Raw genomic sequence first — 20,101 nt, 5'->3', positions numbered from 1 at the left:
CAGAAAGAGGTTGAGATTGATTTCGAGAGATTCCGGAAGAGAGCTGTGAAATGAACACCAGCCTGGAAATCCCTTTCCAAAAATTGCAGCGATTTGAATTACTGGATTGGAAGATAAATTCAACACGATGCTCCTAGTGTGAAGCACCCAAAGCCTCAAGACCGACCTTGCCCTCCTCTGTAGCCTGAAACCCTGTGCCCACCCCACTGTCTAAGGAGCTCCAGCAGTCATAAAGTGGCCTCTGTTTGATGTCTGAGTCAAGGCGTGATGGGGAACACATGCCAGCCCCTTGCCAGGTGCTCAGTAACTGCTTCCTTGGTGCAAAGGAAAGAGGCATCCAGGTGCGGATGCTCCCTGCTTACAGCCAGCAGCAGCCCACTCAGAGATGCTGCGGCTACAACTCAGTTCCCTGGGCTTGTTCTTTCCATGCTGAGATCTCAGTTGCCCTCAGTTGATCTTGCAGCCACCCTGTAAGGCCTTGAAGCCTCTACTTGTGAAATGCTTCTCCCAGGGCAGCAGAAGGGCTTTAGGACTGTGTCTTCCCAGTCAGTTCCCTGCTGTAAAATTTTGGCTGGCTTGATGGCAGAGGGACTACCAAACACTCCTGAGAAAGTGTCCCATTGCCTCTACCTCCAAATATATGCAAAATCCTTCATTCCTCCCATCTCCACTGCCACCATCCTTAGTCCTAGCCACCCCTGTTGCCTGGATTACTGTACCTGCTTCTCCCCTACATTATACTAACTCCCCAGCAGCCAAAGTGATTCTCTGAAACATACCATAGTGGCTCAAAACCTTCCAATGGTGTCCCATTCAAAGCAGAGTAAAAGGCAAAGTCCTCATGGTGGTCACAAGGAGCCTGTATGAGCTGCTTCCCCGGTTACCTCTCCAGTCTCACTTCCTAGTACTCCCCTGCCCTCTCTCATGCAGTTCAACCATTATGACTTTCTTGCAATTCAAAGAAGAGAAAACCAGCCCGCTACTGCCTGATGGCTTGTGCATTTGTTGCTCCCTCTGCCTAGAATGTTGTTCCCCAAGCTTCCCACATTCCTTCATGTCTCTGCTCAGTATCGCCTTAACTGAAAGATTCTTCCTGACCATATAATATAAAATAATAACTCAGTACTCCATCACACTCAGTACTCCCTGTCACAGCATGTTTCATTTTTCTCTGTATCCTGAAATGATTATTTGTTAATTTGCTATCTGGTACTGTCCACTAGAATGTAAGCTGCACAAGACTGTATTTCCAGTGACTAGTGAGTATTCAATACATATTTGTTGAATGAATAATTAAATTGAGGGAAGCATCATGGAAAGGGCACTTAGCTATGGCTCCTTTCCTGCTCCTCCTGGGCCCAAGAGTCTGGATGGGAGCATTGCCAAATAGCCAAAAACAATAATAAGGGTTGGGTACAGATTTCCCTTGCAAGAAGGCCCATTTCTGCTAAGGCTGAAGTCTCATGGAGGGCCTACTTGGCTCCCAGCCTCTGCCCTGCCCACAAACATCCTGCTTGACATGATTCTGAAGCTGACATCTGGATAGCTCAGTTGCTGGTTCTCACAATAGCCAGAAGATGGTTATCAAATGAGAAAACGGAAGCTGGGAAAGCTGAGGTACAAACCTGTCTGGCTGAACAAATACGTATTGAGGCACTGCGCTAGGCACACTCCCTACAGGGATTTTTGGTACAGAAATCTGCCTTGAAGAGCTTACAACCTGGGGGAAAGACAAACAGCCAAAGTTAATAAAATGTGGCAACAATAAGACAGAAGAATGCAAGGGTTGTCCTGGGAGGCAAGAGGAGGGTCCCTAGCTCCTGGAGGGACAGGAAAGCCTCTTGGAGGAGATGTGGGGTTATGTTTGAAAGATGATGTGAGTTGCCAAGACACAGGAGGTTAAGAAATGTCATAAAAGAAAAGACTTTGAGGTCATTTGTTCTCCATAAGTGTCATATGATCAGTTCCCTGGGCAAGGACCCAGTGGGCACATTAACCAGTACTCAGACTAAGGCACTTGGGCACTGGGAGGAGGGCGAACGGCCCTGGAGGCAGTAGATGAAGGTACAGACAGAAATCTGGAACCTGAAAGGTTAACAAAAACAGATCTCAGACTAAGTCCAGTTCTGGCACTAGGAGTGTCTGATCAAGTGCCCCAATCCATGGTGTTCCTGTCTCCTTCTCCTAAGCCAAGTGTCCCTGCCTCCTGGAACCTCAAGCGAGCCCCTTCCAGGATTGTATTTTAAAGGGAAATGCAAATCACCTGGAGGCTGCTTTGTGCTTGGAAGAAGTAAAAATCGATTCTGTTTTCGTTAAAGTGATTTTTGGACACTGTCAAAAGCTCTCTCATCTCAGAGCACAGGGTGACAGATAGGCTGCCGATCTCAATTACGTAACCGAGATGACTGTGTGGCAGTGGGCCATCTCATCAGGAGCAGACGCTTGTGCACACCATTCCCAAACCCAATTCCCCTTCTCTAAGATATCCAAGAGTGACCCCATCCCACTGAGGCCTGGAGCTGGCCTTCTACGGCCCTTGTGGAATGCTGCTCACAGGCTCTCCTTCCACATGCTCTCCTCATCCCCACGTCCCCACCTGCATTGCCCCGATGACTGGCTGGGGCCGAACAGTGAAGAACAGTCCAGGTGAACAGTGATGCCAAGCAAAGTCAACAAAATGAAGAAGGGAAATCTGCTTTGAAAAAGTTTACGTCATATGATACATTCCCAAACTAGTTATATTGGTCTTATTTAATATTGGGAGTTCTATGTTATCCCTTCCCCTCTGTTAACTGAGATAATTGGGAATTTATTTTATTTATAGCATCAATTATGAATATGGAAATTAATCCTTGAATGGTGCATTCCCGGAACTCAACTGTCAAGGGAGCACACCAAGAGCCTGGGCAGAGCTCCGGGGTCTTTCCCACAAGCACAGAAGGCTGTAAAGGAAAGCCACTCTCAAGCCTGGGTGGCAGTTAGGACTGTTATTGTTCTTGTGTGTTGAAGGAATGTGAGAACATTAAATAAACGGTAATCATCGGCTCCAGGAGATCCCTCCCTGGGGGACGCTAGTAACTCATTGGCAAAGTGCTGGGAAAGCAGGCAGAGATGGCAACAGAGCCAGGAAGAAGATGCGCCTTCACTCAGCATATATCAGCCCTGCTCTGCAAAGCAGCTGAAGACAGTCTCTCCAGACGACAACAGAGTTGGGGAAGGAGTTGGACAAGGACAGTCTGGAGACAGGAAGAGGTAGGTGTCTGCTGGGAGCTGTTGGAAGCAGGCTCTGGCAGAGAATTGGTCCTTGATATCCCATGGCCACTTGAGGCTCAAATGCCAGTGTAAAGTAAGACAAAGATGGGCTTTCTCCAGTGGTTGAGCAAAACTACAACTAGCCAATGAATGCGGTCAGGACAGGAACCAGCCAGGGAAAAGAAAAAGGTTTCCCCAGGTGAGTTAGCAAGGCCCCCCATAAGAATAAGATGTCCATGGTCCTGTAGAGCATCTCAGTGGACAGACCAAGTCACCAAGTGAAGGCCCCTCTCCTCTCTTCCTGGGGACCAGGGCTCGGGAGCACACAGGGCTGTGGTGGTTGTAGCTCTGCAGGCTCAAATCTTGGATCTACCCTCAAGAGAGAACACATATGTCCCAACGGGACTGAGAACAGCATCAGGCCAAGTGAATGGAGCAGGAGCCCCATTTAACCCGACCTATCCATTAAAAAGCATTTTGTCAAGCATCTGCTATGGATAGTCAAGCAAGGGAGCCTGGTAATGGTGCCAACTGCCAACTCAGGTCAAAGTCAAAGTAGCCTGATCCAGCATTGAGCTACACCAGCCAGAATGGAGGGGGAAAGAAAGAGGCTGCTTTCTCGTAACTTATCTGAATTTAAGGAAGACACTACTGAAAGGTTTCCTTTCTTGCCCATTTGATTCTCCTCCCAGAAGCAAGACATTTTAATGCATGGGAAAGGAAAATAGCCTTGTTTACTGTAGGTGTGGGGTGAGCAAGTCCACAGGCCCCCAGTTGGGGAACCATGCCTCTCCCCAACACAGGCATTCTTCTCTTCATTTTTGCCTTCACTCTCAGAGTTTGTCGGCTCTCCTGTCCCTATCCTAAGAAAGTAAATAGGAGGCCAAGACTGTCCACCCCTGACACTGGACTTGCGTTTTGAACTACAAGGCAAACGCTAAAGGAAATCAGCAGTTTTCCTGGCAGTAGTAAAACACTGGATTTTGCTATGAAAGCAGTCTTTAATATCTAAGGCAGTATTTTAAACTTATTTTAAAGTTTCACGTATAAAATTTTTGTGCCTGATGCAGTGCCTGAAATACAGTACTCACTGGGCTGATGCCTTCTTGACTAGCAATGTGACTGGCATAGAATATCATGCCCTGAGGCCATCTAAAAAGGTAATAAATCTAAAGGTCTGACTTCAATTTACCGGCCCTGGTGGAATGAGAACAAGTGGGGTGATAGAGTGAAAAAAGAAAGGGCACAGAAGGTCCTAGTTTTTGAAAATCAGCTCTGCCCTTTGTCAGCTCTGTGACTGTGGGAAATTTACTTAATCTCTCTGAATCTCACCTTCTGTATCTTTAAAGGGTATAGAATTGTTCCTACTTAACAGGACTATTGTGAAGACTTAGAGCTAATATATGCAAAGTGCTTAGCACACTGCTGACACATAGTAGACACCCATATGTTGTTCTACTAATAATAAAAAGTAACGGGCAGGTGGCCAGTGAAGTTTCCATTGATGTCCTCTGAAACGATTCAATTTTAATTCTGACATCCATCAATCCGTCTGGTGTTTATTTTATCCCTATAAAAGTTTCTCCCTCTGTTGTTATGAGTCCATCAAGAGGGACCTGAGGACACTGGACAGTCAGAGTCATATCAGGAGAATGCCTTGGGACCTGGGGTGTATGTCCCTGGCCATGGGTGAGGTCCTCTTCAGACAGGTGAAGGGATGGCCTGGTAGAGACAAAAACGCCCCTTTCACCTGATAGCTGCTTCCGGGTCCATTTTATACTAAAATATCCCAGTATGCCCAAAAGCTCACATCTACCACTGGAACCAGGAAAAACAAAATCAAATAACCAAAAATTCTTACCCACCCTGGGTGAGCGGCCACTTGAAAAAGAGAGTGCGAGTGTGTGTGTGTTTGTGTGTGTGTGTTGGAGAGGGAGGAAGGGGCAGGATAGCTTCTGTTAGACACAGCGGTAAAGGGAATGTCCCAATCAAACGTGGCCTTCACAAATGGATTATGACACCCCTTGTTCTCCCCCTTCCCCTCTCTTGTGGCAGAATGACAAATGTAATCATTTTAAAAGGTCCCATCACCTGCTCAGTCATTCCCAATAAGCACACGCAGCACTATGGAAAAACCGACACCACCGCCATGGGGTTTCCGCCAGGAAAAGAAATCAAATCACCAGGATGCCTCCAATGGAATTGTCAAAGACCAAATAAAAAGCTTCATGAATTCTCCATCAGCAATATAACGCTCCCTGGCCTAAGCAAATATAGACCTAGCATATGAACTGTGGAGGGATTTTGCATTAGCCTCAACGGTTTCCAACGACGGAAGCAGAAACCCCTATGAAATCTATGTCTCCATAAAGATGCCTTTATTGGCTCTAATCCTGTTAGGGTGAAGATTGTAATCTCTTTCTTGAGCCCCCTGCTTCTGATGGAAAGCTTCACATCCCAGCGCCATAAATACATTTCTGTGACCTCAGTGAAGAGGAGACCTCGTAGAGCTGGAAGAGATGGAGTCACCTGTGACCTCCCTGAGCACCTGTTTCTCCCTATGATGAGATTGCCGCTTCTGTCTGACCACTGTGATCCCATTCAGATGACCTCACTGCTACCCAGGTAGGCCTGGGCATTCCATCACTGATTCAGGCTGAGAAAGCAAGACTGCTTCTCCTTTAGTGAGAAAAGACAAAACAGGTGCCTCACTTTTTAGAAAAGCCAAGTTCAGGGTCACTTAGAGAAAGTCTACTCATAGCTACTGAACCCTTGATCATTTGTGGTAGCAGAGAAAAAAAGTAAGACAAACGAGAAAACAGCTGGCACACATACTACCAAGAAGAAATGCAGGAAGAATCCAGAAAGAAAGCTCTGGGTGTCTTCTGGTAAGGGAAATCCATACCTTCCTTAAAACATTCACTGAACTTCTCACAGTTCTCTTCCTCCCAACCCACTGTCCTGTCTTCCTCCCTGTGACAACCCTTATAGACGCAGATGCTTGTAAGGATACAGCCATCAACATCCCCCACCACTCCACATCCATCTCTCTCTCTCTCTCATACACACACACACACACACACACACACACGCACACACACACACGATATATGGCTGACTAAAGAAATGGTGACTTAATTTTCCATGTTTTATGAAACACATGCCCCACCCCAAAAAGAATCAATTCAGAACAGCTCACACCCCCAAACAAACCACTCATGTTCTTTCCCCTTGTGGAGATGCTCCCACGACTTGGATGAGGCACTCTCGGCTCCTCTCCCCAGGCCCGATACCTTCTGAAGCTTCATGCTCCACCCTCGTGGGGTCTACCACTGCTGACTTACCCCAGTGTGGTCATGGTGACAATGGTGTACCAAAAAGAGGCAGGGATGCTTGTGAACTTGCTGGCAGAGGAGCCCTTCTCCGCATAAAACATCACAGTGGCAAAGATGATGATGGCCATGGTGAGGGAGAAGAGGAGAAAGCCCAGTTCAGAGGCACAGCTCTTCAGGGTGTAGCCCAGGATCCGCAGGCCCTGGGAGTGGCGGGAGAACTTGAAGATCCTAAAGACGCGGAAGACCCGGAGCGTGACAAAGGCCCCAGACACGTCCTCATTGTTGGTCATGACCAGGCCGATGTAATAGGGCATGATGGCCACTACATCGATGATGCTCATCACGCTGCGGATGAAGCGGTAGCGGCTGGGCGCCGCGAAGAGCCGGAGGAGGTACTCCACCGTGAAAATCATGACGCAGGCCGTGTCCAGGCAAAAGAAGGCCACCGAGTAGCGCTCTCCGCACGGCAGCTCCTTGCTGCCCGGGACTGTGCCACAAGGCACCGTCTCCACCACGTTGGTGATGACCGAGACAGCAATGAAGAAGCCAGTTACGTAGTAGAAGACCAGGGCCAGGGTGCTGGTGTGGGGGTTCTCGAAGGCCCGCCACATGGTCTGGCGGAAGCTGAGCGAGGGCATGGACTCCTGGTTGTTTTCCGAGTCATTGTCATCCATGAGCCGCTCGGCATTCTCGCGCTTGCGGTCTTTGTACTCCTCGTAGCAGCAGTCTCCGATGATCTCAGGGAGGATGCCATAGAAGGCCAGCTCGTCATCATAGGCCGAGATGCACTCGTAGCGCGGGTAGTGCAGCTTCCCCGTGCGGTAGAAGTTGAGCACGCAGCGGAACACTTCTGGGTCCCTGTCAAAGAAGTACTCCTTGGTGTCCTCGTTGAAGAAGAACTCCTTCTCTGTGCTGCCCAGCAGCGTGTCTGGGTAGCGCTCCAGCGTGGTCCTCCAGGTCTGGAACCGCCGCCCACTCACGTTGAGGACGATCAGCTCATCCTGCCGCTTGTTCTTGTCGGCCGGGGCTAGAGGCATGGGGCAGTTGGCCACGGGCATCCACCCAATGGCCGCAGCCCGGGCGAAAGGCAGCCAGGCTGCGACTCCAGCCGCCATGGTGACTCCAGCTCTTGGGCCGGCAGCCGCTCAGACACTTTGCACACCAGCTTGGAGTTAGCTCGGCGACCCCTGGGAGACAGGAGAGAGCAAAGAGAGGAGGGCTGAGTCCACCTTGATTCACCGGCAGGAAATGGAACACCGGAAAGGGTGGTGAGAGAAACAGTAGCCAAGGCGACTTGATAAAACTGAAACCATCACACAGAGCGGGCTTGATTTTTTTTTTTTTTTTTTCTGTCCTCCCCACTTAGGGAGCTCACCTAGCAGGGGGTGGGGTATCAGGGCGGGATCACCAGATGTTGCTGACTGCCTGACAAATTGTCAAGTTCCAAGAGGGCTCAGGAGCATTTGGAGGGAAAGCCTCTTTAGCAGGAAGATGTGGGAAGACTCGGGTAATAATCAGCTCTGAAAGGTTATGGCGTTATTACGAATTTAAATTGGGAGAGGGTAAATGAGTTCTCATTAAACGAATTTAAAAGTGGGATAAACATGCTAATTTTTATTTCACTTCATCCACCAGGGTAATCAGGAAGGGGTTGTGGATGAGGGAGATCAACTAAACATATCCTTTCTACTCCTCGGTGGTGGCTACCCAGATCTGGAAAACTCTGTGCCTTGGCAGGTGACCACAGTACACCTAGTTTAGTGAAGCTATGTCCCTAACCTGTGGGAGAAGGTTGCCTCTGGCAGAGTGCTACTTTTTGGGATAGTTGGCCTTGCTCCTGACCCTATTAACTTAATGTCCAATTATGTCTCTAAGAGCCCTGAGAGGAAGACATGGTTGTGAGGCTGGGCAGGATCTCTTTCCCACCTTATGAAGGAATTTTGGATTCTTGGTTCACCTTGCTTCCATGCATTGTCCCTCTCCCTCCCCAGAGGAAGCCAATCTAAGCTCCTGCCATCCCTAGATTCCTTGCCTTCCATCTCCATCTGCCCAGCATCCATAGCTCCTTCTAGTTATATAACATTACTCTTTCCCAAGCCAGCCTCTCTCACCTGGCCCTACTCCACCCTTGGAGATTCCTCCGGAGCTGGGCCACTTTGTCCCTTCACCCACAGCTCTCTTTATTTCCCTATCACCTGCATGAATGGAGGGGACAGTGGCATGGAGAATTATATTTGGTTTTGGGAAGCAGATTTACCTTCCCAAATCTGGCTTTTTAAAGATGATAGTGAAATGACTCTGCAATCCCCAAATGTACACCATCTGTAGGAAGACATGTGGTGACACAGAAACACACGTAACAGCAACGGAAAATTGTTTGGGGTTGGCACACTCATCTCCACTAATCCTAAACTGATCACACAGAACAAATCCTAACTCAAATTATTTGGATCCTCTGGACTCACTTGATTTGACTCTGTTTAAATAAATGAGGCAGAGGTGAGTCTTGTAGTTTTTTCTGTTATACAAAGACTTGTAGTGGGATTTGATCTTCATCTCTCTCTAAAATCCTGCTTCACCTTCTGACTCTTAGCTCATCTACATTTCTCTTGCTCTGAGATGCTACTGGACATTTCTCCCTGGATGCCTTTGAAACCAGACAGGTTTAAACTACCTCCTTGCAAAAAGCTATCCTTCACCTTTTGCTTATAGCATTCCTAACCCCAGACCTATCACCTGGCCCATCTTTTTCGTAGTCCCACCAAGAATTGCCAAATAATGAAATTGTTGGTCTTAATGCCTTCATGATGGCCCAGATCCCTCCAGCCTCCTTCCCACTGGAATTCTTACCTCTCACTTTTACCCTCCACCTCATTTCTCTTGTTCCCCTGAAATCTATTCTACTTAGAGTATGCTCCCCAAAGCAAGGTTCCAATTGTGTTTTACCCCATAGCCTATAAAATAAAATCCAAACTCCTTGGCCTGGCATTCCAGCATCTCCACAAATAGATCCTGGCTTAGCATTCCAGTTTAAGGCCTATGTACCTATCCTGGCCTCCAGCAAAAAGAGCACTGGCTTGTGAACAAACGCTGCTAGTGTTTGTCTCTGGGTCTTTCATCCTTCTATCAGGAGTACCCTTCTCCCTCACACTGCCTATTAGAATGCTATCTGTTCATTGCCTTCTCTGAGATGCCTCCTCATCTCCCCATTGTGAGATACCTTCCTTCCTTTGGGCTATCAGTATTTTGCCACTTTGCTCTAGTACCTGCCACCCTCTGGCCAAGATTATACCTTCTTTACATATGTCTTATTAATAATAATGGCTAACAGTAATTTACCACATACTCTATGCAAGGCACTGCACTGTTTTCCATGGTTTATCTCATTGAACCCTCACAGCAACCCCAGGAAGAAGAGTCTATCATGTCTCTTGCTTCATAGATCAGAAAAACTAAGGCTTACAGTTACAGAGCAGTCTAGCAAACCACAAAGCCGCAGGACAGGGATTCCACTGCCAGCAGTTTACCGAGCACTGACTACGCAGGCACAGTACCCCATGCTTCCATACCTCATCTCCATCTATCCCACCAAAAGTCCTGTGTGCTAGACGTCACTGGAGTCCTCATTTTGTGGATGAAGAAAAAACAAATATAAGGAGTTATAACAATTATCTAAAGGATGTAATAAATAGGCAGAGACCTTTAAACCCAGGAAGTCTCAATGGAGTCAAAAGTACAGCCAGGCCACTCCCTGGCTCTCCCCATCCCACACTAAGCTCTTAAAGGGCAAAAGGTCACTACACCCCAATTTTTCCATCATAACCCAGGAGGTAGCACAGTGCAGTACATGGATAGGCACTCAAGTTGGCACCATTTGTGGTCCATTGGTTTTACTCTGTGCTTTGCTAATGTATTTCAGGGATGTCAAGGGTGGGTGTTCTTTCTCCAAAAGACAGTGGATTCTGAAGATAGAGCTGAATCAAGAACCCTAGAATTAAGTGTCTGCTTCTGACTCACTGTAGCCTCGGTCAAGTTTCCTCAAAGAGCTAATATCTGCCTCAGTTATCCCACCTGCATATCAAGGGAAATCTCACAGGTCCATCATTTCCTATTAAGTGTCGCCACTCAGAGAATAGAAAAATAGCACAGGCCTGATGAGCTCTTGGTGAGGGGAACCAAGAGATTCAAGGAATGAATGGGGATTTTTTTATCCTAGGCAGAGAGTAGCCCACATGCCAGTGACAGAAGATGCAGGAACACATCCTGCATTGTATGTCTTCCTTCAATAAATTTACCCTCATAATGAACGAACTATGCTTTCTTTGGACCAGGAGATTTTACTGTCCCTCAGCACACTTGGCTAAGTTTCCAAGAGGTCAGGGAGTTGGGAAGCAAGCCCAATCTAGACACTGGTCACAGATGGTTCCAATTCTGACTTAGGTAATGTTTACTGAGCGCTGACAATGCTCTGGGCACTGTTGGAGACAGTTTTATACATAGCATTTAACTTATTTCCACAAAAATTCTATGTTTCTGCCCACAGGAATCAGAAAGTTTCCTTCAAAGTGACAAAATTTCATGTATACAGAAATTAACAATTTTTAAATAGACCACCCATCAGCTCACTGCCAAACAGCTTTCCTGATCTAGGCATAGCCAAATACGACTTTCGAGAGAAGAGGGCTCTGGAGAACATGCATTTCAGTTTCAGTGCTATCCTGAACCTGTAAGCAAACCACTGTTACCCCCTGGGTCTCAGAGTCCTCATCTGTGAAATGAAAGAATTGGACAAGAAAATGACAGGGGACCCTTTGGTTCAAATAATCTCCAATTCTACTGGATCCAGGACATCAAGGATGTAACTCGGGTCTCACTGAGACAGCCTCATGACAGCTGGCCATGCAGAGCGGGAAGTAGAGCATCTGGGCTTGTTGCTGTGGGGATGCAATTAGCCTGAGCTTCATCTCAGCAAAGGGAGTTCTGGGAATTCCTGATGAGACTGGTGCCCAGAACAGGGCACACAACCTGAGTCACTTGGAACCCAAGGCAATTCAAGGCCTGGTCTACCCACAGAACCCCTGGTCACTCTCCTAGAGGGGGTCAGGCCTTAGACCCTGGGCCCTGAACAGAACTCCTAACATCCCTGCTTTATCTGAGAATGGAGCTCACAGAGGTAGGACCTGGAGAGGGGTCAGGTGACAAAAAGCAAGACTGTTGAATCAGGAGATCCCCTATGGAATCCTGCTTGGCCAGTCACATAACTCTACACCCTGAGGGGATGATGCCCTTTCCCTTCCATTCTCCTAGTTCAGCTTCACCTGATTCCCAAACCCCAATGCCAGGTACCCATCTCTGCCAAGTTGAGTGTCATCGCCTTACCCTCTTCATCTCAAGCCAATCACCTCTTTTCTAAAGGCCGCAAGTATTTTATAAACTGCTTTCAGATGGATAATTGAGAGCTCAGGGGAGGGCAAAAATACTCCCCTTCATATCTATCATAAAGTCTCTGGTCCAAGGCCAAACATTTACCCCATGCATTAATGCAGGAAGGTCAGAAAAATACTGGCCTGTCTCAACAGGCTCAGAATTTGTCCTCCTGATTAAAGGTATAAAAAAGAGTAATCATCCCAATTGCTACTTTCTCTCTGTGTGTGCACGCACATGCATACATGCATGCACACATGTATGCACATACACCTGGGTTTGGAAGTGAAGGATAGTGTCCCATCAGGTTCCATGCCCAAAGACACACCAACCACACCCACCATACAACCCTACAGGCATGACCTGCTTGAGCTGGGCTTTGCATGGTGCCCACTGCATCACTCACCCCTGAAGGCACCAACACCTCCCTGAGCCAGCCTGGGTATGAATCCTGCAACAGGCACTACAGTGCGGCCCCATTTCCAGCCAATGGCACTGCACATGCCTCAAATGCCAAGGTTTTACTAGGACGTGGACGCTTTACAAATGAAAAATCTGAAGCTATTTTTGTTTTTGGCAGAAGAATTTGACAGTGGAAAAGATTTGGCGGTGGGGAGGGGTTGGAGAAGACATTTAAAACAGGTAAGCTCTGAAAGGACAAAGGTAAAAAAAATTCTGGAAAAGGGAAGCACATTTTCTCTTGCTTTAAAAAGTCAGCTGCCCTGTTAAACAGCTTCTGTTTTAAAGGTAGAAGACCAAAAACAGGCAGAGTGACTAGACAGCCCATTCTGGGGTTTGACACCTAACTTCAGCACAGGCATAAAGCAGCAAAAATGTCACATCCCCAAGCCAAGGTCTGCCCTTCAATGACCTCCGTAGAGAGTCTCCGGAAACTTACTTTCCATAATCTTATATCCCTTGGCCCCAAAAGGGACTGGCTGGGGGAAGGGGAAGGTGCCCAGGATCCAGACGGTTTCTACTGTGTCCACAGGGTTTGGGTAGGCAGGCATGAAATTGACAAGGTGAACCAAGCTGAAGATCCTAGGGTCACAGGCCCGGGACACAGAGATACTCTTCTCTATAGTGCCACTCCTAGGCTGGCCAGGGCACTTTCCTGAACTCTTTTTCTTCAGCCTCAAAAGCAAAAGGGAACAAATCACTAATTTTTCTTCCTCTGGGGGTCCCTGGGTATTGCATTCAAGTAGAGACAAGGAAAAATAAACACATCAATTCCTTTCCATGTGCCAATGTGTGTCCACAAGGGGAAATGTGCACATGCTTTGTCTTTAATCTGTGAACACCCAGGTGCCCCTTCTACAGACATTAAACATCCACACTCACTTTAAGTAACAGAAAGTAAGGTGCAAATTTATCAGGTACATTCATGCAAAATACAGCAACACACGCTTGATCTTACAAACATTATGCCTTAGGACCCCAAGAAAGTTCAGACGCTCTCTTTTAAGGAATACACGAAGCCTTCTTTTTGCTGTTAAGATTCCAGGTCTGGAACCTCAGCCTGTTGCTGACTTATCAGGACTGCCCGGGAGAAAAGCAGAACATTTTGGACCTGATTCAAATGTCAGCACTGAACAAGCACAGGAATTTAGTTGATTCCAGGTAACTTCTCTGCCCAATCTCTTCTGTCCTCTACCCCCAGTGTAAACACCTCGTAAAGCAAGTCACTGGAACCCTTTCCCCAGGGCTGCGACGGCCTCTGGTGTCACTGAGAGACCTTTCCCAGAGCTCGCCGGGTGGAAGTGGCGCCGGGCAGGACCAGATCGACGGGCCCCCAGCCTCTGGTAGACACACCGCAGTCTCGCCGGGCTGGAGAACTTTGCAAAGCGCCCCAAACCGCTCCCAGCATCCACTCTCTGCCATTTCTCTCCTTCTCAGCTCACAAAGAGCGGGGACAGAGCAAGCCGCCGCCACCTGCAGCCGGATCCTGAGGCGCTGCCTCTGGCACCCCGGAGGGAAGGCAGGCCAATGGAAAGAGGGCAGAGGTTCACACCCCCACCCCCAAACCTCACAGCGCCTTGATGCCCGGAGGTGGCTTCACAGCCGGAGGGAACCGACGCCTCCGGACCGGCTGCCGGCTCCCCCACGGCACCGGCCCCACCCCCAATCCTTCCGGCGCCCCAGCGCCCACCCACCCGGGCGCGGGAGTGGGAGGGTGCCTCGTGGGCAGCTGGAGCAACAGGCGTGGGAGCAGCGCTCCTCGCACTTGCTGGCTCCAGAAGGCTCGGTCGCGTCCCTCTTACCTTCAGCGAAGCAAGCCCCAGGCCCCGCGCCCCGCGCGCGCGGGGAAGCTGCGGCCGGGAGCCGGGGGCCGCGGAGGCGCTGAGCGCCCAGCCGCGCGGGGAAGCGCCCAGCCGCCGCCGCTCGCGCGGCTCCTCCTCGCCGGCGAAGTCTTGCTCGCTCCCTCCCTCGCTCGGTCGGTTCGTGCGTCCGTCGGTCCGTGGGGCCCTCCCTCCCCCGCCGCCACCGCCACCGCTGCCGCCGCTCCAGCCCCAGCTCGGCAGCGCGTCCCCTCCCCGCCTCGCCGCTCCGCTCACGGGCTCGCGGGCTCCCTCGTTGGCTCCCTGCCCCCGCCGCTGCCGGCGCCGCGCAGAGCGGAGCCCGGCCGGCCACGGGCTGCCTCTCCCGAGGTCCCTCTCCAGAGGAGGCGGTGGGGGCGCGGCGCAGGCGGGGCGGAGAGGAGAGTCCGGGGGAGGCGGCGAGGCAGCGCCCTCCGCTCCCTACCGATCCCCGCCGGCCGGGCGGCCCCAGGCCCGGCCGGAGAGCGCCGAGCAGCCAGGCAGCGGAGGGAGAGAGGAGGAGGAGGACCTGGAGCCTCGCCGCGGGAGGGTGCCCAGGGCGAGGGCGTGCGAGGGGGAGTGACTCCGCGCGCGAGGGTGTGTGTGAGTGAGTGTGTGTGTGTGTGTGTGTGTGTGTGTGTGTGTAGAGGGGCGCGCGCGTGAGCGGTGATGGGGGTGAGGATGGGGGGCGGGGAGACTAGGCAGAGCCTGGTGCGTCTCCCCGGCGAGTGAGGAATCCTAGGGTGTGCCTGAAGGTGGTGAAGTGTGCCGACGCGGGTGTGAGCGCGTGTGCCGGCGAGGGTGGGCACCGGGGTGAGCGTGGCAAGGTGAGCTCGGCCTGGGGATGGGGGAGGAGCGGGGAGTACGGCGTGAGCGTGAGTTCGGGGGCGTGTGTGCCGGGAGACCCCGGGAGAGGTGGCAGGGAGTGCGGATGTGTGCGCGCATGGGGTGTATGCCCCTAGCTGAGTGTTTCTCACTCACTGTCCACGCGGCAGCAGCACCTGCTTGAGGCCAAGCCTGGCCACCTGGCGAGGTGGAGCCCATCACCGCGCAAGCTTCCGGGCTAGCCCTAGATTCTCATCTGCTTGTACCAGGGCTGGCGAGGTCCCGGGAGGTGGGGATCGGGGGGGGGGGGGGACACACACGGCTCATATCCCATGGAAGAGTGGCTCTCTTGCTGGAGTGCGAGGGCATGGCCCGAAGGTCGGGATTTGCTCTTCTAACCCACCACGTGTACCCAGTACCCAGAATCATGAGTCCTGACTTGGGAGCGTGAATTCACACCTGAGCCTGTCCCCTTCCTCCCAGAGCCGGCGCAACCCCTGAGTCCCTCCCTGAAACCCCTAGATCCTCACTGTTCGGTGCCTTGACCTAGAATGGGGAGTGGGAGGTTGGCGTGCGCCGGTAGGGCGAATGTCCAGCTCTGGTTCCCACCCTCAGGGCAGTGGCGCGCACAGGGCTAAGTCCCTGCTGCTGTGCCGACCGGCGGCTCAGCTTTCCCTGTCTTTCTGGCCTCGGCGCTGGGAATCCCGAGATCTCGGCCTGCCGCTCCGGAGGCGAGGCAGTTCCTTGGCTTTGCAAGGACCGGAACTCTTGGCTTGAGCGATCGCAGTTCTGAATGTAGAGAGATGTTTGCTGAGACATAGACCGAGAGCAATACAAAGTGTTTGGCGAGGGCGAGGTTATACTTGCTAGAGCAGTTCTAGATCAGGAGCTGGGAAAAGACCTTCCGGAGTACAGAATGGGGCTTTTGGCTTGTGACAACCCCTACCACTCTTTCAGATTAAGGGATGAGGGTCGGTTGGTGATTGTGATCTGAGCTCACAAGGACTCTTGAAGATCCATAGAGGCTTAGAACCCCTCATTCACATGTGCCCTCTCACTCTGCCCAAAGCCCCTTTCAGTGTGTCAGTCTGAAAGGTGCACAATTGGCCTTTCAAGAGGTGGGCGTGGGCCTCATTAGCATTTGCCAGGAGTCTCTGAGCTATGTGGGATTTGCATACTGATTTGCATACAGTAATAATGATTAACAACACTGCCACTCCCTGGCAGACCAGGGAAGAATTCAGGGAAGGCCCTGGCGCTGAGCCCACCTTTCTCCTCCCCTCTAGGGAAGAGCTAATTTTCTCACAAGTGCCATCCTCAATGGCTCTGACCCCTGGGAGAAGGTCAGTCTCTGGGTAGACAAGTCCCAGAAGGGACACTTTCCTTTTGGTCTTCTACCCCATGTCCAACTAGGATGAGTTGAAACCACTACTTTACTTCTGCTCAGGTTTGAATCCCTGTACATTCCCATTGTTTTGCATCTTGCGGGTAGCTCAGGGACTGGCCCCAAAACTTGGAGACTTCAGAGGACAATTCTGGGGTTGTCATTTCTTCCCTGGAGTGGTCAACTAATGGGACAACTGTGACTTCCTGGATCTTTATAAGCCCTGTGAAGCCAGGACACTCATTCAGAAACTCCTTGCTCCATTCTTCCCAGGCTCACAACTCTCAGTCTAAGTGAGCTAACAATGGACTCTTCTCTCCCTTTTGCCTCCAAGTTCTAGAGGAGTATATGAGAGCCTTAGATTTCTAATCCAGGACAGTGTGAGTTTTGTTTACAAACTCTTCCTACAGCCAGGTGACCTGGAAAATAACGGAGCAAGTGAGGGGAGAAAGGATGTCCCTGGGCCACTAGAGGATCCACTGTCCAGGAGACGCTGGTACTCCCTGGTCCCCAGCCCTCCATCACATCTTTTCAGCACTGTCTGTTCTCCTGCCCCCTCAATGCCTCTGGCCCAGGCTGGCCGGGATTTTCACTTGCTTTTCCCCCATGACACGGCCGCTTTTCCTTTAACTCTCAGCTTCTATTTAAAAAGCTAATTTGGGAGCTTGTCGATGCTCCCAATTCAGACATTTTAAATAGGAACTGAAAATCAGGAGCTGCCAGGGCACTAGATTTCCTCGTCTTGCCACTGGCACAGCTGAGGCTTCGTTCAGTCTCTCCACTAGCCCTGGCTGTGTGTGTCTCTGTGTGTGACGCCTGCAAGCTCAGAGAGTATTTCAGGCTATCTTTTCTATTTAAAGACGGTGCTCCTATGGATGACTATTTTGTGTGTGTGTGTGTGTTTGTGTGTCCTTTCCGAGCTGTGCACACATGAGGATTCTTCTTTAGTCCCCTGGCTCTGACCACTATTTGCAGAGCTTGTCACCGTGTGGACCGTGAGGGTAAGAAGCAGCCTAGCTCAAAGTCGGCTGCCTCTTTGCTGATATGGCAAGCCGATGCGTCTGCTGCTGTTTCCCACGGCTGCTTTGGCTCAGGCTTGCTCTTTGAAGCTTGCCTCAAAGTATGCTGAAGGGTCGCTCCCACCCTCACTGTGGCTATTCTATTTCAGCAATCTGTTCCATCCTGGGACAGAAATTTTGGAGGTGGGCCTGTACCTCTGAGGGTTACAGATTTTCTACATTCAGAGTACTATATACCTTGCAGGTAAAAAGCATAGACTCAGGTCAGACTGTCTGGGTTTGAACCTGGTTTGCTATTACCTAACTGTGTGAACTTGGGAAAGCTACTTAATTTCTCTGTGCCATGATTTCCTCATTGATAGAATGGCAATAAATTTTGCCTTATAAATATTGCCTTACAGGGTTATCGTGAAGATTAAATGAACTATCATAGATAAAGCATTTAAAACAGCAGCACCTAGAACACTGGAAGAACAGTACAATCTTTGTTTATTGTTGTTATTTAAGATAGGGGTGGCACAGGCAGGAGAAATGTAGCTTGGGAGAATGATAGACCTGCCAGATCGTGCACACATACATAAGCGCGCACACACATGTACACACATAACAATAAAAAATGCCAGACCCCGATCCACAACCCATTGAGTTTATCTTGCTGGGATAGCTGATTCCCTAAGCCACAGAAGAGGAAGGCTTGCCTAGAAGGAATGGAGGAAGAGTCTCAGGGATGGGAATTAGGAAGCCAAAGGGGAATTTCCTAGGGGCCAAGTTCTAGGACCCTTACTTTTTATTCTTCCTCAGCCTCCCTGATTTACTTGATCACATAAAGTCAGGATTTCTGGAAGTGAAGCCACAGTTAGGTACTTAGGAAGCGTGGTCCCTCATTATCTCCTTGAACTTGGGGTCCTCTCATTTGGATATTGCCCCTGCCTCCAACCCTTGATCTGCTGCTGGACGTATGAGTATTGACTCAGTTGCCATCAGAGTCCTTCTCACCTCCATTTGTGTGCATTAGAGGAAGAAGACAGGGACCTAGGAGGCCACCAGCAAGAAGAGGAGCTGCTGAGGATGGAGAACAGGAAGGCTCCTGAGAGACCCAAAGCAATAGTGCAAGTCCTAGATTGTATCAGACTTCACATCAATCTTAAGTCCAGGAGCCACCCTGTGCTTTGGTCCTGGGTGGTAGATGTCACCAGAGTTTTACAGATGGGAAACCAAAGGTAGTTGGTGGCACTGCCAGGGGGATGTGCTGCTGAATAGTTAGCAGGAAGCTCTCGACTCTCCTTTTTGCCACATCCCAGGATGCTGACTCTCCTTTTCTGTGAGTAGAGGACCTCCTCAATCAGACAGAGGGTCTGTCTAAGAGGACACACTTGGCCTGGCTCTGCTGGCCTTTCCTGTGTTTGGCTTCCACAGGATTAGGCTGGGGTGGGTGCTTAGTGTGTGCAGGTTGGGGTTGTACCCTTCTGAGTGTTTTTCAGAGCCTGGGGAATCTTAAAGCTCAGTGGTGACTCAACTCTCATTTTCCAAGGTGGGGTAGGTGGTGGTGGGATGCAGATGCTGGGAAGCTTTGTCCCTCCCAGGAAGTTCAGGGAGTCTCCCACTAAGTATCAGCCCAGGTCATCCAGTTTGCCAAGCCAGGATATGCTGTCCAATGCTGGTGGCTCCAGTGGCTGAACTCACAATCATCAGGTGCTTCCAGTCCCTCCCTGAAGGAGGAGAACCCATGCTTCCTAAACGCCTTACCTCTCATTTGGGATACCAGTCATGGCCTGGATGGTCAACTCGTAAGTCAATATACTTAGACCAGTTATGGCAAATTTGAAGCCATCAAAGTTGCTGGGCTCCAGTGAAGCTTCCAAAAGCCAGCCCTCTCCGTGGACCCTCTGCCAGTTTGACACCTGCTCTGATCACAGTGGGTTCTGGGAGAGCCTAGCCCTGGTGGAGGACTTTCTACTCATCAAGACCTCTCTGAGGGAGAGAGAGGCCAGTAAAGGAAGCAGAGGGAAGGAAGGAGGAAAGCAAACATGAGACAAGGAAACCAATCCTGGGAGGGACAAAAGCCCTAATCACCTAATCATTTGTTTAGTTTCTTGCTAGCAACAATTAGGAGAAGTCTAGGTGGAAGCTGAGGACATAGCTCTGAGGTGCAATGACTTGTTTTCTTGCAGTGGCTCCTCTTGCTTATGTGCAGATGTTTCCAGGGGCTCTTTGCTTTTCTGTCCCATTTGCTGGAGTGTTTATTTCAGCCTGTGGTTTCAAGTTCATGCAGCTGCTAGTGCTCCTTTCCTGCACTCTCCCTGGCCCCTAACTACCTACTGGGCATCTCCACCATTCTGCCAGCCACCTCTGTGCTTCCTCTCACCATCATCTCCTCCTTCAGCCTTCTGCAGTTGGCTCTTTCCTCTCAAACACTCTGTTCCCATCATGTCATCTCCCCACCTTCCCTTTCAGCCTTACCTTTCTCCACTCGTGCACACTCTTTTTTCTAGCACCCAGGACTTTTCTTCAGTACCCTGACAAAAATCTCCCCCTTTCACAACTTCGTGCCTTTATTTGTGTTGT

General features: G+C 50.2%; 1 protein-coding gene across 3 annotated transcripts in view; it reads right to left on the bottom strand.

The window, feature by feature from the left end:
- Kcnd3 (potassium voltage-gated channel subfamily D member 3) overlaps positions 1-14,462 on the bottom strand; it is a 215,001-nt gene extending 200,539 nt beyond the window's left edge. For all 3 annotated transcript variants that reach the window (XM_047566652.1, XM_047566633.1, XM_047566644.1), the window contains exons 1-2: positions 14,273-14,462; positions 6,597-7,774 (exon numbers count right to left, since the gene is read on the bottom strand). In XM_047566652.1, the coding sequence (XP_047422608.1) occupies positions 6,597-7,702 (1,106 nt within the window). In that variant the 5' untranslated portion in view covers positions 7,703-7,774; positions 14,273-14,462. The remainder of the gene's footprint in view (positions 1-6,596; positions 7,775-14,272) is intronic.
- Between the last annotated feature and the right edge of the window lie 5,639 nt (positions 14,463-20,101).

The sequence above is a fragment of the Sciurus carolinensis genome, chromosome 1 (genome assembly GCF_902686445.1).
Source record: "Sciurus carolinensis chromosome 1, mSciCar1.2, whole genome shotgun sequence".
Taxonomy (NCBI): Eukaryota; Metazoa; Chordata; class Mammalia; order Rodentia; family Sciuridae; genus Sciurus; species Sciurus carolinensis.
The sequence above is the reverse complement of the archived record's forward strand: the minus strand, read 5'-3'. Positions and strand labels throughout refer to the sequence as shown.